At 44.4% G+C, this 14,876-nt stretch overlaps 1 protein-coding gene across 1 annotated transcript in view; it reads left to right on the forward strand.

Moving 5' to 3' along the window:
* Positions 1-6,835: 6,835 nt before the first annotated feature.
* The window catches only part of LOC115415783 (formin-like protein 2), a gene marked incomplete at its 3' end in the record, with an annotated part of 26,911 nt that continues 18,870 nt past the window's right edge, over positions 6,836-14,876 (forward strand). The window contains 5 exon segments of the mRNA XM_030129420.1: positions 6,836-7,461; positions 8,681-8,764; positions 8,856-8,936; positions 9,778-9,854; positions 10,037-10,120. Coding sequence (XP_029985280.1) covers positions 7,345-7,461; positions 8,681-8,764; positions 8,856-8,936; positions 9,778-9,854; positions 10,037-10,120 — 443 coding nt within the window.

The raw sequence follows: 14,876 nt of genomic DNA on the forward strand, positions 1-14,876 counted from the left end.
TAAGTCTGACTTCAATACCAGACTTCTTTACTACAGGCTCCTACTGACCGTCAGCCCCAGTAAACAGACATGACATTTAAGTGTAATTAAATTTTTTCTTTTTTTTTTTCCCCCCAATTCGATTAATAAGCAAATGCTTCAATTGAATAATTGGTAAAAATATATCTCACCCTTCAGACGAGGAAGTAAAGTTTTGAGTTCGTGAATAGACGTGAAGTGGACCAGTTTCACTCCAGGCGTCAGACCCTCGTGTCTCTTAAGATTTTCAGTGAGGTAGAGGAGAACCCCTAGATGGTGGATTCTTGGTGGCTAACCTGTCCGACGCCTTCCAGTGTCACTGGTGGATCTTCAGGCTATCCCACTTCTGACACCAGCTGTTATGGAAAAAATATTACTCTACTAATTAATCTATAATAGAGAAGGATAAGATCAAACGTTCAGTGTCAAAGAATCCCTTTATTTGGAGCTCCATAGAAACAGATCCCCCTCAGACAAAAGACTGCGACGGTCTGAAAACCCAAAAATTATAATCATCCTGTAGTCTTCTGTCTCCCATGAGAAAAATTATGACGTGTGGAAATTGTTTTGGTTAGTGTCAGAACTGAGAGAATCAGACCCCTGTGAGACATACGTTGGTTTGGCCTTCTACTGTGGGACACAACACAAAAGAGGTCCAAACTGCTCGGATTAACCAGTGGCATGAATAGATCTGAAATAGAGTTAGAACCTATATGATATATGAAATATATGAAAACATATATGAATATATATGGATATAAGTAATTTTGCCATGAATGAAACATTTTTAATGCAGGTAATCTGATGTTTTCTCTCCCATTTTAACATACACGATATGCTAATCAATACTCACTTCATGGAAATAATACACAAAAAGTGTTGTAAAAAAAAAACAAACTTGTTAATTACAGTTTAATAACAATAACAAGCAGTTGATTTCCACTCAAACATGTTAGTGCAGATCAGGTTTATCTAGAACAGCAACAGAATGAATTGCAGTGTATGGGATGATGCATGTACTGCAAAAATCTAAAATCTTAACACTGTATTTTTCTCATTTCTAGTCAAAATATCTCATCACCACTTAAAAATAAGACATAATCACCTGAAGAGTAACATTTTTTTGTTTAATTCAAGCAAAAAACATCTGCAAAAAAAAATCTGCCAATGGAACAACTTAAAATTATCTTGGTAAGATTACTTGATATCAGATTTTGCAGATCTATTTTCTAAAAATCGGTTCTTATATCTCACCTAAAAAGTTCCTCTTTAGGTGATTCTGTCTGATTTTAAGTGTGATGAGATATTTGGACGAGAAATGAGACAAATACACTTGGTCAGTTAGATATTTGCAGTGTGAGCGTCCACTGTGTTGGCTGATATGGAACAAAAAACAACAAAATCCATGAATATACAAGAGAACAGCTGTAGAAGAACTGTCCACAGGAGTGACCACTGGAGTGACCACTGGAGTGACCACTATGCATGAAAGGGTAAAGCAGCTCACACTGCAGCTCCAGGTGGCTTTTCTGTCAACAGCCTGCAGCGGTTAGCCTTCACACAGTCCATCTGGAAATGGGCCTGAGTGGACCTGGACCAGACTAGAGGACACCTTACCTTCACTGGTCCGGCTCCGGCTCCAGGTCCGGGTCCACCGGCCCCTCTGCCTCCTCAGCTGGCTCTGTCAGCCGACTCCCCCCTCCAAGAAAACAGACCCAATGAATGACAGCTCCACTGTGTTGGCTTTTCTGTCCGTTTCATTGGAGAAAGCTGTGAAAAAAACACAAAGGCTTCAACTGATTGAACGGATCCAAAGGCTCCAAATGTTACCCAGAACGGCAGCTAACTACACATTAGCATTAGCGGATAAGCTACGGCGCTAAACGGAACCAGCGGTGAACAGTCAAATATCACTGACCTTGTCCTCAGAAAAATACTTGGAACGTGTGGACAGGAAAATACCATAGAAATGAAAAAAAAAATCAAATCTGTCTCTCTCCACTGTTGTGAATCCGTCTGTTTGTCTCCGCCAGTGATTCAGACAGGTACAAATCCCACAATGCATCTGTACATTTGTTTAAATTTCCCGGGCTTCTAAACATAACCCTGACGTCATCTAACAAGAGAACGAATGCGCATACGTCACTTCCTCCCTAGGCCACGCCCCTCTCAGTCAGACTGAGCGGCAAAAACAAAGCGGCTCAACATGGCGGAGTATAGCAGTAACTGCAGCCAAAGCAGAAAACTGTGGAATATCAGATGGAATTAAAGACAACTGGACTGGACATGGATCTATACAAGCTACCAAACAACCAGTGTTCTACCAACACTGATCTGGGACAGAAATCACCTATCCTGACATTTAGATGAACCTGAGTTCAACGGCGGGAAAATCCCCAATGCAAAGGCTGAAAGCATCCAACAGACCCAGAGTTGTGTCCATCCTGGTCCTGGTTCATTAGAGGATTCCAGCTGGTGAGTGCTTTCATTCAACATACTATTGTTTTGGAGGTTTTGTGTCAGTGCAGACGGATTTTGTTGGAGGTGATTTGGGCGGTAAAGGCCCAGCAGTAGTGCTCACAGTTCACTACTGATTTACTGGAGTTGAACCCTTAGTACTGACCCAAGTGAGTGGATGATCTACTGGTACTGTGGAGATTTAAGGAGAGTTCACATCAAATACTGGATCCAACACAGATCCAACAGCTGTGTGCTAGAGGAGCCCCTGATCTGGAAAACTAGGTTAGCCTCAGTTTAAGCTAGTTTACAAATCATGTAGAGCACAAGGTTTAGAATCACACAACTGAAGACACAAACGATTCAGTTCTGAAATCTAGAACTAAATGACAGATGCTAACATGAAGAGCTTTACTAAGAAGGAACGTTAGCCAAAACCAGATGGAATTTAAGGGATGAGTTTACACCAGAACACAGCACAAATGAACGTTAGCTGACACAAACACAGGTTTGGTTGTCTGGATTCCAGTTCTTTCTGTGAATTGCAGCGATCCATCTGCTTCTTCTGTCTGTGGCTTTAGGTCTCCGCTAAAACCAGAGCTCCCAGTGCTTTTAAACCTATTTGTGCGATCAATGACACAACAGCTCTGCCCCATTTTTAGATTGGTCTAAAGTTTTCGCAGTATTCAAGACAAAGGCACTACTCATCTGCCTCTGACTGACACTCAGTGGGCGGAGCCACAGTGACTTCTGCTAGCGGGGACGTCGCGTGCAGACCCTATATACATTAGCATTAGCAGCTAAGCTAACGGTGCTAACGGAACTAGCGGTGAACAGTCAAATATCACTGACCTTGTCCTCAGAAAAATACTTGGAACGTGTGGACAGGAAAAATACGACACAAATAAAAAAATAAAACCTGTCTCTCTCCACTGTTGTGAATCCGTCTTTTTTTGTTCCCTCGGGGATTCAGATAGGTAAAAGTTTCCCACAATGCATATGTACATTTTTTGTACTCCCTGGGCTCCTAAATGAGACAATAGATTAGCATTAGCAGCTAAGCTAACTGCGCTAACGTCCATTAATTTCTGTTTCCCGGCCTCGTAAATGAGACAATAGACAAGTGTTAGCATTAGCGGCTAAGCTAACCGCACTAACGGAACCAGCGGTGAACAGTCAAATATCACTGACCTTGTCCTTATAGAAATACTCAGAACATGTAGAGCGGAAAATACGACTACAATAAAATCTGTCTCTCTCCATTGTTAAGAATCTGTCTTTTTGTCTCGGCCAGTGACTCAGACAGGTCAAAGTCTCCCACAATGCATCTGTACATTTTTTTTTTAATTTCCCGGGCTTCTAAACGTTACCCTAACGTCAGCTAACAATACATTAGCATTAGTAGCTAAGCTAACCACGCTAACGTCTATTTTTTTAATTTCCCAGGCTCTGCTGTACAGTAGCAACAGACATGTATCCCACAAGGCATTTGGCTTCACTCAAACATGGTGAGTTTATGAATAAACCTGAATGGTTTTATTGAGTATTACAAATCTCTTAAGCATATTGTAAATATGTCTAAAAAAAACCCCAGAAAACTTTATTTTACTTTATCTAAGTCCTTCTGTTTTAATTATATCTTGCCTACTCCTTTGTGCTCTATTGTCCAGTCTGATTTAGTTTTTTATTTTTCTGCTTCCAAAATTCCAAAAGTTTGCTTCCAAAGTTCCAAAATGTATGTTTCCTCTATTTTTAACTTTTCTTAAGTGATTTATCACAAATTTTTCTAATACCATGCTCTGTAGTTTGCATTTTTAATTGAAAATGAGGTATTTTCCTGTATTTAATTCACTGATCAAGTAGATGTTTATTAAAGCTCAGATTAAATGGACCTGTGTATATATGTGTGGATTTGAACTGATGGACATGTGTATATGCAGTTTATTCAGTGACCACCAGGGGTCAGACTAACACAGGGGTCAGACTAACACAGGGGTCAGACTAACACAGGGGTCAGACTAACACAGGGGTGAGGGGTCAGACTAACACAGGGGTCAGGGCTCAGACTAACACAGGGGTCAGATTTGTGGGCGGTCCTTCAGTCTGTCCAGTGGGCGGTCCTTCCGTCCGTTCTGTGAACTTTCAAAAAACACTGAAGCCAAATGAACGTGTAGAACCATTTATTTATTTACTGTAGGACACAGTAACAGAAAAGAAACACACACACAAACACACACACACACACACACAGTGGAGGCATCTGCTCAAACCCACCTTCACTCATTTCACCCTGGATACAGATTTAAAAGGGGGTCTGGGTTCAGGTACTGTGGGTTAAAGGGGGTCAGGGTTCAGGTACTGTGGGTTAAAGGGGGGTCAGGGTTCAGGTACTGTGGGTTAAAGGGGGTCAGGGTTCAGGTACTGTGGGTTAAAGGGGGTCTGGGTTCAGGTACTGTGGGTTAAAGGGGGTCAGGGTTCAGGTACTGTGGGTTAAAGGGGGTCAGGGTTCAGGTACTGTGGGTTAAAGGGGGTCAGGGTTCAGGTACTGTGGGTTAAAGGGGGTCTGGGTTCAGGTACTGTGGGTTAAAGGGGGTCTGGGTTCAGGTACTGTGGGTTAAAGGGGGTCTGGGTTCCTCCTCCTCTGCTCCTGGTTCGGTTCTGGGACGGTTGGGACCGGAACGGATCCGTGTCGGTGCGGGTTCTTGGGGGTCCGTGCTCGTCTGTCCGTGTGCGCGCTCCCGCTCTGCTCGTCGGCCGCGGGCTTCCCCTTCTTGCCGCCCTTCCTTTTGGCTCGCGCGGCCACAGGCCTGTTCTTCCAGCTGAGCGCGTGCAGCAGCACCAGGTGCCGGTGCCGCCTCCTCTGCTTCTGCTCCTCGCGCTCTGACGCACCGGCGTCCGCGAGCTCAGGATGCGGCACACGCGCCGCGGCTTTCCGCGCGCGTGGAGACAAGGACAAGACGGTTCCCATGACGACGACCAGACCGACGAGCGCGAGCTGATGCGCAGCCACTGCGGCCCCGCGAGCTCTGTGTGTGTGTGTGTGTGAGAGAGAGAGAGCATTCACACACACACACACACACACACACACACACACACACACACACACACACTGGAGTGTGTGTCTCAGTCTGTTGTATATCATGTTTTTTTGTTGTTCTTTTATTTTGGGTTTTTGGATTGTGTATTTAATGTTTTTTGTATTTAATGTTTTTAAGTTTTTTGTATTTGATTTTTGTTTTATTTAATATTTTTTGTATTTGATCTTAATTTATTGTTTTTTGTATTTAATGTTTTTTGTATATTAATTTTGTTGTATTTAATGATTTTTTTTAAATGTTTTTTTTTGGTTTTAATGTTTTTTTTGTCGATAGATAGAAAGATTCACTGTATTCATCTCCTAGGGGAAATTCAAACTATTTTATTTTACTTTTTTGTTTAATGTCTTTTTTTGATTTAATGTTTTTTGTATTTTATTTTATTTTTATCCGTTATTTGTATGTTATTTTTTAATGTGTTTTTTGTATTTAATGTTTTTGTATTTTATGTGACTTTTTTTGCTTCATGTTATTTTGTGTGTACTTCTTTTTGTGTGTTTTCGTTGGTTTGTTTGTCCTGTGTGTTTCTTGTGTCCGTCATCCGTCCTGCTGCTTCAGTCGGTGGATCATGTGTCCTGCAGCTGTCAGTCGTTTTTATTCATGTGTTTGTGAACGGCTCATCTGTCCAGGTTTAGTGTGGATTCCAGTTTTAGTCCAGTTCAGTCACAGTTTAACTGTCCAGACAAACGAACAGACGGACGTTCTGTAAAAGCAGACAAATCCTGACCATGAGCAGGAAGAAGAAGAAACCTGAGGAGACGCCAAAGTCCAGTCACATCAAATAAACACAGCAAACCAAACTACATTCAATTACAGCAAAAACAGGAAAACATCAAATAAGAGAAAGTAAAATAATAAATAATTACATCAAATAAATACATAAATAAAATAGAAATAAATATAAAATTATGTCATTTTAATAATCCTGATAATATGATTTTAATGTTAAAAAAAAAGAAAAAAAACGGGCTGATTCAGGATCAAATTATGGACCTGTATGTGTGTGTGTGTATATGTGTGTGTGTATGTGTGTGTGTGTGTGTATAGGTGTGTGTGTGTGTGTGTCTCTCTTCCTGTCTGAGCCTATGTCTCTCTCTCTTTCTCTCTCTCTCTCTCTCTTTCTCTCTGTCTGTCTCTGTCTCTCTCTCTCTTTCTCTCTGTCTCTCTCTCTTCCTGTTTGAGCCTATGTCTCTCTCTCTTTCTCTCTCTCTCTCTCTCCCCGTGCGGAGCGTGCGCAGGGGGGCGGAGCCTGTCGCGGCAGAAGGCTCATTGTCTGAGGGAGAGAGAGGGAGGGAGGAGGGACGGTCGGGCCGAGCGACATAGACAAAGACCGCGAGGGAGAGAGAGCGAGCGGTGGAGAGACCTATAGACAAAGAAGAGGGACGAGTGTGGCTTTCTTTCTTCATGTGGGGGAGGAGAGGGGGAGGATTAAGAGTCTGATCTGACACACACACACACACACACACACGCACACACAACAACACAACACTGGGGCTTCATCTGGACCAGCAGCATCTTCACCATCACCACCACCATCCTCCTCCTCCTCAGCAGCAGCAGCACCAGGGCGAGAGACAAAGACTCAGACAGAGAGAGAGAGAGAGAGAGAGAGAGGAAGGAGCGCCAGGCCTTCATCACCTCGACCGCCCGTCTGCCTTCAGACCGTCATGGCCGACCACATGTTCTGCAGCTGAGTGTGTGTGTGTGTGTTGTGTCGCTGTCAGTGGGTGTGTTCAGTGTGTGTGTGTGCAACGAGTGTGTGTGTGTGTGTGTGATGGGGAACGCAGAGAGCATGGAGAGTCAGCTGGCCGTCATCCGGTCCAGAGCAGCCCCGGTCCGTCTGCCCATGCCCGACCCCCAAGAGCTGGAGGAGAGGTTCAGCATCGCACTGGTGAGGGACCACACACACACATGTACACAATGTACACAACACACACAACACAATATATACACAATATACACAACAGACACACAACACAATATATACACAACGTACACAACACACACAACACGATATATACACAATATACACAACAGACACACAATATATACACAATATACACAACAGACACACAATATACACACAATATACACAACAGACACACAATATACACAACAGACACACACACCAGTACGTCTGCCCATGCCCGACCCCCAAGAGCTGGAGGAGAGGTTCAGCATCGCACTGGTGAGGGAGGGCACACACACACATATACACAATGTACACAACACACACACAACAGACACACAACAGCTGATGCTGGACCAGGACCATCTCTAACCGAGGTTCTGGATCACCCCAGAAAGAACACAAACACAAAGTCCACCTGGACCCAAAGGGGACCACAGAGACTGTGGAGGACCACCAGGTCCAGTGTGGTTTTACGGGGTCTGATGTGGTTCTAAGGGGTCCAGTGTGGGGTCTAGTGTGGTTCTTTGGGGTCCAGGCTGGTTCTTCTGGGTCTGTTGTGGTTCCACAGGGCCTATTATGGGGTCCTGGCTGGTTTTTCGGGCTCCGGTGTGAACCACAGATTTCCAGTGTGGGGTTCTGGGTGTTCCTTCAGGGTCTGGGGTGGTTCTAAGGGGTCTGTTGTGGTTCTACGGGGTCCATTGTTGGGTCCAGGGTAGTTCTAAGGGGTCTAGTGTGGTTCTAAGGGGTCCAGTGTGGGGTCTGATGTGTTCTAATGTGGTTCTAAGGGCTCCAGTGTGGGGTCTGGGGTGGTTCTGCGGGGTCCATTGTGGGGTCCAGGGTAGTTCTAAGGGGTCTAATGTGGTTCTAAGGGTTCCAGTGTGAGGTCTGGGGTGGTTCTTCGGGGTCTGTGGTGGTTCTTTGGGGTCTGGGGTGGTTCTACAGGGTCTGTGGAGGTTCTTTGGGTCTGGGGTGATTCTACAGGGTCTGTGGTGGTTCTTTGGGATCTGGGTGGTTGTTCTAGGTCTGTGGTGGTTTGTTGGGGTCTGTGGTGGTTCTACAGCAGTATGTGGTCTGGACTGGGTGGTTCTGGTTTGTGATGGGTCACCAGAAGGTTCCCTGAGGTTCTCGTCCTGGGTCAGTGTTGGGTTATAGGCAGTGGATGGTGGGTTCTAACTGGAACGTTCTCCTGGTTCTGCAGAACTCCATGAACCTGCCACCAGATAAGGTGCGTCTGCTGCGTTCCTACGACAACGAGAAGAAGTGGGAACTGATCTGTGACCAGGTGAGAGGGGCAGACCCAGTGGGGGGCAGACCCGGGTTCTAACCTGGAGAACCGACTGTTGGTCCTGTTCTGACATGTGTGTTCTGTACAGGAACGGTTCCAGGTCAAGAACCCTCCACACACCTACATCCAGAAACTGAGGGGGTTCCTGGACCCAGCCGTCACCCGCAAGGTATGATGGGAAATGAACAGAACTGTGGACCGGGTTCTGTGGGCGTGGTGTTCCAATGTTCTATCTGATGTTCTATCTGATGTTCTGATGTTCTGTCTGATGTTCTATCTGATGTTCTGTCCGATGTTCTGTCTGTTCTGATGTTCTGTCTGATGTTCTGTCTGTTCTGATGTTCTATCTGATGTTCTGTCTGATGTTCTATCTGATGTTCTGTCCGATGTTCTGTCCGATTTTTTATCTGATGTTCTGTCTGTTCTGATGTTCTATCTGATGTTCTGTCCAATGTTCTATCTGATGTTCTGTCTGTTCTGATGTTCTGTCTGATGTTCTATCTGATGTTCTGTCCGATGTTCTGTCTTATGTTCTATCTGATGTTCTGTCCAATGTTCTGTCCGATGTTCTGTCTGATGTTCTATCTGATGTTCTGTCCGATGTTCTGTCTGATGTTTTATCTGATGTTCTGTCTGTTCTGATGTTCTGTCTGATGTTCTATCTGATGTTCTGTCCGATGTTCTGTCTGATGTTTTATCTGATGTTCTGTCTGTTCTGATGTTCTGTCTGATGTTCTGTCCAATGTTCTATCTGATGTTCTGTCTGTTCTGATGTTCTGTCTGATGTTCTATCTGATGTTCTATCTGATGTTCTACATGATGTTCTGTCTGATGTTCTATCTGATGTTCTGTCTGATGTTCTATCTGATCTTCTATCTGATGTTCTATCTGATGTTTTGTCCGATGTTCTGTCCGATGTTCTGTCTGATCTTCTATCTGATGTTCTGATGTTTTGTCCGATGTTCTGTCCAATGTTCTGTCTGATGTTCTATCTGATCTTCTATCTGCAGAAGTTCCGCAGGAGGGTACAGGAGTCAACACAGATGCTCCGAGAACTGGAGATTTCCCTTCGCACAAACCACATTGGGTAACGTTAGCCCCCCAACCCTAACCCGGGTCAGATTTAGGACCACATATGAAAGTGGTCTGGGTCAGATTTAGGACCACATACAGTAGATTTAACATAGATTTTCAGGGTCTATCTAAATCTTGAACCCTGAACCCTCTTTATTCTGGGTCTGACCCCTGTTCATCTGGACCCCTCTGCAGGTGGGTCAGGGAGTTCCTGAACGAGGAGAACCGTGGTCTGGACGTTCTGGTGGAGTACCTGTCATTTGCTCAGTACGCCGTCACGTAAGTCACAAGGATTTTTAAACATGAACCTGAACTTCAGATGTATATGGACCTCACTGGGTCCAGAAGGTCCTCGGACCTCACCGGGTCAAGAAGGTCCTCAGACCTCCTTGGGTCCAGAAGGTTCTCAGACCTCCTTAAAGGTTCCAGTCTTTGTTCTACTGAGGCCTAACCCTAACACACTGAAGGTTCTGGAGGACACGGTTCTCTGAGGAACCTTTAGAACAGCAGATGTTCTCCTGTGCCCTGGTCCAGATCTGGGCCGGTCCACAGTTCTGTCTGGGGGCGGTTCCTTGGACCTCCTGGTTCTCATTGGCTCTGGACCTTTAATAATCCAGTCCAACCAGTTTAATTCAACACAACTGGACTCACATGAACCATCTGAAGGAGGACCTGAACCAGTGGACCTGAACCAGTGGACCTGAACCAGTGTCCCAGTAAATCCTCTGCAGACTGATGGTGTTTGTTTGTCTGTTCTACTCCAGTTCAGTTTGTCTGTTCTACTCCAGTTCAGTTTGTCGGTTCTACTCCAGTTCAGTTTGTCTGTTCTCCAGTTCAGTTTGTCGGTTCTTCTCCAGTTCAGTTTGTCGGTTCTACTCCAGTTCAGTTTGTCTGTTCTACTCCAGTTCAGTTTGTCTGTTCTACTCCAGTTCAGTTATTCTGTTCTACTCCAGTTCAGTTATTCTGTTCTACTCCAGTTCAGTTTGTCTGTTCTACTCCAGTTCAGTTATTCTGTTCTACTCCAGTTCAGTTTGTCGGTTCTACTCCAGTTCAGTTTGTCTGTTCTACTCCAGTTCAGTTATTCTGTTCTACTCCAGTTCAGTTATTCTGTTCTACTCCAGTTCAGTTTGTCTGTTCTACTCCAGTTCAGTTATTCTGTTCTACTCCAGTTCAGTTTGTCTGTTCTACTCCAGTTCAGTTATTCTGTTCTACTCCAGTTCAGTTTGTCTGTTCTACTCCAGTTCAGTTTGTCTGTTCTACTCCAGTTCAGTTATTCTGTTCTACTCCAGTTCAGTTTGTCTGTTCTACTCCAGTTCAGTTATTCTGTTCTACTCCAGTTCAGTTTGTCGGTTCTACTCCAGTTCAGTTTGTCGGTTCTACTCCAGTTCAGTTTGTCTGTTCTACTCCAGTTCAGTTTGTCTGTTCTACTCCAGTTATTCTGTTCTACTCCAGTTCAGTTTGTTTACTGTGGAACACAAAGAACTGAATGGATTTAATGAACGTCTTCAACAGAAAAAACAGTGGAACGTTCAGCAGGTCTGAGGAGTTTCTGTTCCCATCGTACGACAGATCGACATGAAAACTCAAAAAAACCCAAACTGACCCTAAATTCAGGATCCAGCCCCGTTCACCCTGGAGAACCCCAACCATCCAAACTAGTCCTAGAACCCTACTGTTCTGGAACTGAACTGGTGACTGATTCTTTTTTCACATTGAACTAAAGGGTGTTTGTTGTCTTTACAGATTATTACCTCCACCAGGAGGTTTGGGATCACTTTGTTTTGTGTGTTAGTTGGTCAGTCAGTTAGTCAGTCAGTCAGTCAGTTAGTCAGTCAGTCAGTTAATTAGTTAGTCAGTCAGTTAGTTAGTGAGTTTGTGAGTTAGTTAGTCAGTCAGTCAGTTGGTTGGTCAGTGAGTGAGTGAGTGAGTTAGTTAGTTAGTTGGTTAGTTAGCCAGTCAGTCAGTCAGTGAGTTAGTCAGTCAGCCAGTCAGTCAGTGAGTTAGTTAGTGAGTTAGTAAGTTAGTTAGTCAGTCAGCGAGTTAGTCAGTCAGTCAGTTAGTGAGTTAGTAAGTTAGTCAGTCAGTGAGTTAGTTAGTTAGTCAGTCAGTCAGTTAGTGAGTTAGTAAGTTAGTCAGTCAGTCAGTGAGTTAGTTAGTTAGTCAGTCAGTGAGTTAGTCAGTCAGTCAGTCAGTTAGTGAGTTAGTAAGTTAGTCAGTCAGTGAGTTAGTCAGTTAGTCAGTCAGTGAGTTAGTCAGTCAGTTAGTGAGTTAGTAAGTTTGTTAGTCAGTCAGTGAGTTAGTCAATCAGTTAGTGAGTTAGTCAGTCAGTTAGTGAGTTAGTCAGTCAGTGAGTTAGTTAGTTAGTCAGTCAGTGAGTTAGTTAGTTAGTCAGTGAGTGAGTTAGTCAGTCAGCCAGTCAGTCAGTGAGTTAGTTAGTGAGTTAGTAAGTTAGTTAGTCAGTCAGTGAGTTAGTCAGTCAGTCAGTCAGTTAGTGAGTTAGTAAGTTAGTCAGTCACTGAGTTAGTTAGTTAGTCAGTCAGTCAGTTAGTGAGTTAGTAAGTTAGTCAGTCAGTCACTGAGTTAGTTAGTTAGTTAGTCAGTCAGTGAGTTAGTCAGTCAGTTAGTCAGTCAGTGAGTTAGTAAGTTAGTCAGTCAGTGAGTTAGTCAGTCAGTGAGTTAGTAAGTTAGTCAGTCAGTGAGTTAGTCAGTCAGTGAGTTAGTTAGTCAGTCAGTGAGTTAGTCAGTCAGTCAGTCAGTTAGTAAGTTAGTCAGTCAGTGAGTTAGTTAGTTAGTCAGTCAGTCAGTTAGTGAGTTAGTCAGTCAGTCAGTCACTGAGTTAGTTAGTTAGTCAGTCAGTGAGTTAGTCAGTCAGTTAGTGAGTTAGTAAGTTTGTTAGTCAGTCAGTGAGTTAGTCAGTTAGTAAGTTAGTCAGTCAGTGAGTTAGTTAGTTAGTCAGTTAGTTAGTTAGTCAGTCAGTCAGTTAGTGAGTTAGTAAGTTAGTTAGTCAGTCAGTGACTTAGTCAGTTAGTTAGTCAGTCACTGAGTTAGTTAGTTAGTTAGTCAGTCAGTGAGTTAGTCACTGAGTTAGTTAGTCAGTCAGTCAGTCAGCAAGATAACTCAAAAAGTTAAGGACAGATTTTCAGGAAATTTTCAGTAAATGTTGATACTGACACAAGAAAGAAATGAGTACATTTTGGTGGTGATCGGGGGGCGGGCCACTGATGGGCCTTGGTGGAGGTCTGCGCTCTCCGAGTGCTTTTCTTGTTATGGGTTAGTTTTTCTAGATCACTTCGGTCTGGATGTGGAACCTGAACTAAAACCACGTCCACGTCCCTGATCGTTCATATCTTCGGTGTAATTTACACACTTTGCAAATTTGTCCAGTGGGTCCAGATCTGACCCTTTGGTGGGCTGGTTTTGGCCCACGGCCCGCATGTTTGACCCCCCCCCACCCCCGGCTTATGCTGTGTTTCCACTGCATGGTACCGACTCGACTCAACTCGGCCTTTTTGCATTTCCATTACGAAAAAGGAGCTGGAATCTGGTACCTGGTCCTAGTTTTTTGAATCTGGTACCTGGTAGTAGTTTTTTTGAATCTGGTACCTGGTCCTAGTTTTTTGAATCTGGTACCTAGTACTAGTTTTTTTAATCTGGTACCTGGTAGTAGTTTTTTTAATCTGGTACCTGGTAGTAGTTTTTTGAATCTGGTACCTGGTCCTAGTTTTTTGGTCTCTCCTCCGCTGAGGTTCCAGTCGATACTGAACTCTGCCGTATAAACAGTGCAGACCACTGATTGGTCAGACAGTTTTCTGTGCCCCGCCCTTTTCCAGTCAATCTGTGGCTCCATGAATCCACATGAGAACAGATGAACTAGACCAGGGTCGGTCCAGGGTCGGTCCAGATTCAGTCTGTGGTGGAAGATGCAAACATTCAGACCAGACAACAGGCAACCAGTGAGTTTATCAGCAACTGTGAACAGACAACGGGAAATAAGGCACCGCATCGCTATGACGACCAGGTACTGGAAAGTCTGGAGTATCCTGGGATGGAAACGGTCTGGAATAGGACCTGGTACAGGACCTGGTACCAGAGTGGAAACGGTCTGGAATAGGACCTGGTACCAGAGTGGAAACGGTCTGAGGGATACTGAGTCCAGTCCAGCTGGTTCCATGTAGTGGAAATGTGGCATTAGAATCCCCCCAGGTCTAGATCCCAGGGGCCTCATGTACAAAGACTTACGTGGATTTCATACTGAAACCTGCCGTACGCCCAAATCCAGAAAAGTCCGAACGCACAAAAAAATCCAGATGTATAAAACTGTGCGTACGCCCGAATCCAAGTACATTTCCTTTATTCATCCCAATCACCGTGGAATTGAGCGCATATGTTGGAGTACCTGACTCCTCCCTCTCCACGCCCACATTTAAATATGCAAATCAGTATAAACAGGGTCTGCAGGTGGGATTCCCCTGTCTGCAGGATCAGACGATGACGTCAAGGTGGACGCGAAGCGGAGGACGAAACAGGCGGAAGGAGAAAAGAGACGAACTGAGACTGTTTGAGGAAAGAGTCGCCGATATTGTGACACTTTTCTTACAGGGCTGACGCGGATCACGCCCAAGATAAATATAGATTTAGTATTAGTGTCAGTCACACATTAGTTCATTCTATGGGTCATACAACAGTCTGATCACAGACAAACAGGATAAAGGTTCATGTGTGATCATGTCAGGAAATCAAAGAGGAAATCAATGACTTTGACTCATATTTAATCACTCAATTTATAATTTTCCAACAATGAGACAGAAGTCGGTCAGACGCAGTATCATCCTCCTGTCACAGAGGTTTCTTGTTGCCTCCCCAGTGTTAGCCGGTCCTCCGGTCCACCACAGCCCACTGCTGATGCCCGTCCGACCAGCATGGGTCCGAGCTGACCCGAGTCACAAGAGGACATCATGAGGACAATGGGCGGAGTCAATGAGCGACTGGACCGACTAATAAATGTTCTCACAGACATGAAGACTATATTTATCAA

Source organism: Sphaeramia orbicularis, unplaced genomic scaffold (genome assembly GCF_902148855.1).
Source record: "Sphaeramia orbicularis unplaced genomic scaffold, fSphaOr1.1, whole genome shotgun sequence".
In the NCBI taxonomy this organism is placed as follows: domain Eukaryota; kingdom Metazoa; phylum Chordata; class Actinopteri; order Kurtiformes; family Apogonidae; genus Sphaeramia; species Sphaeramia orbicularis.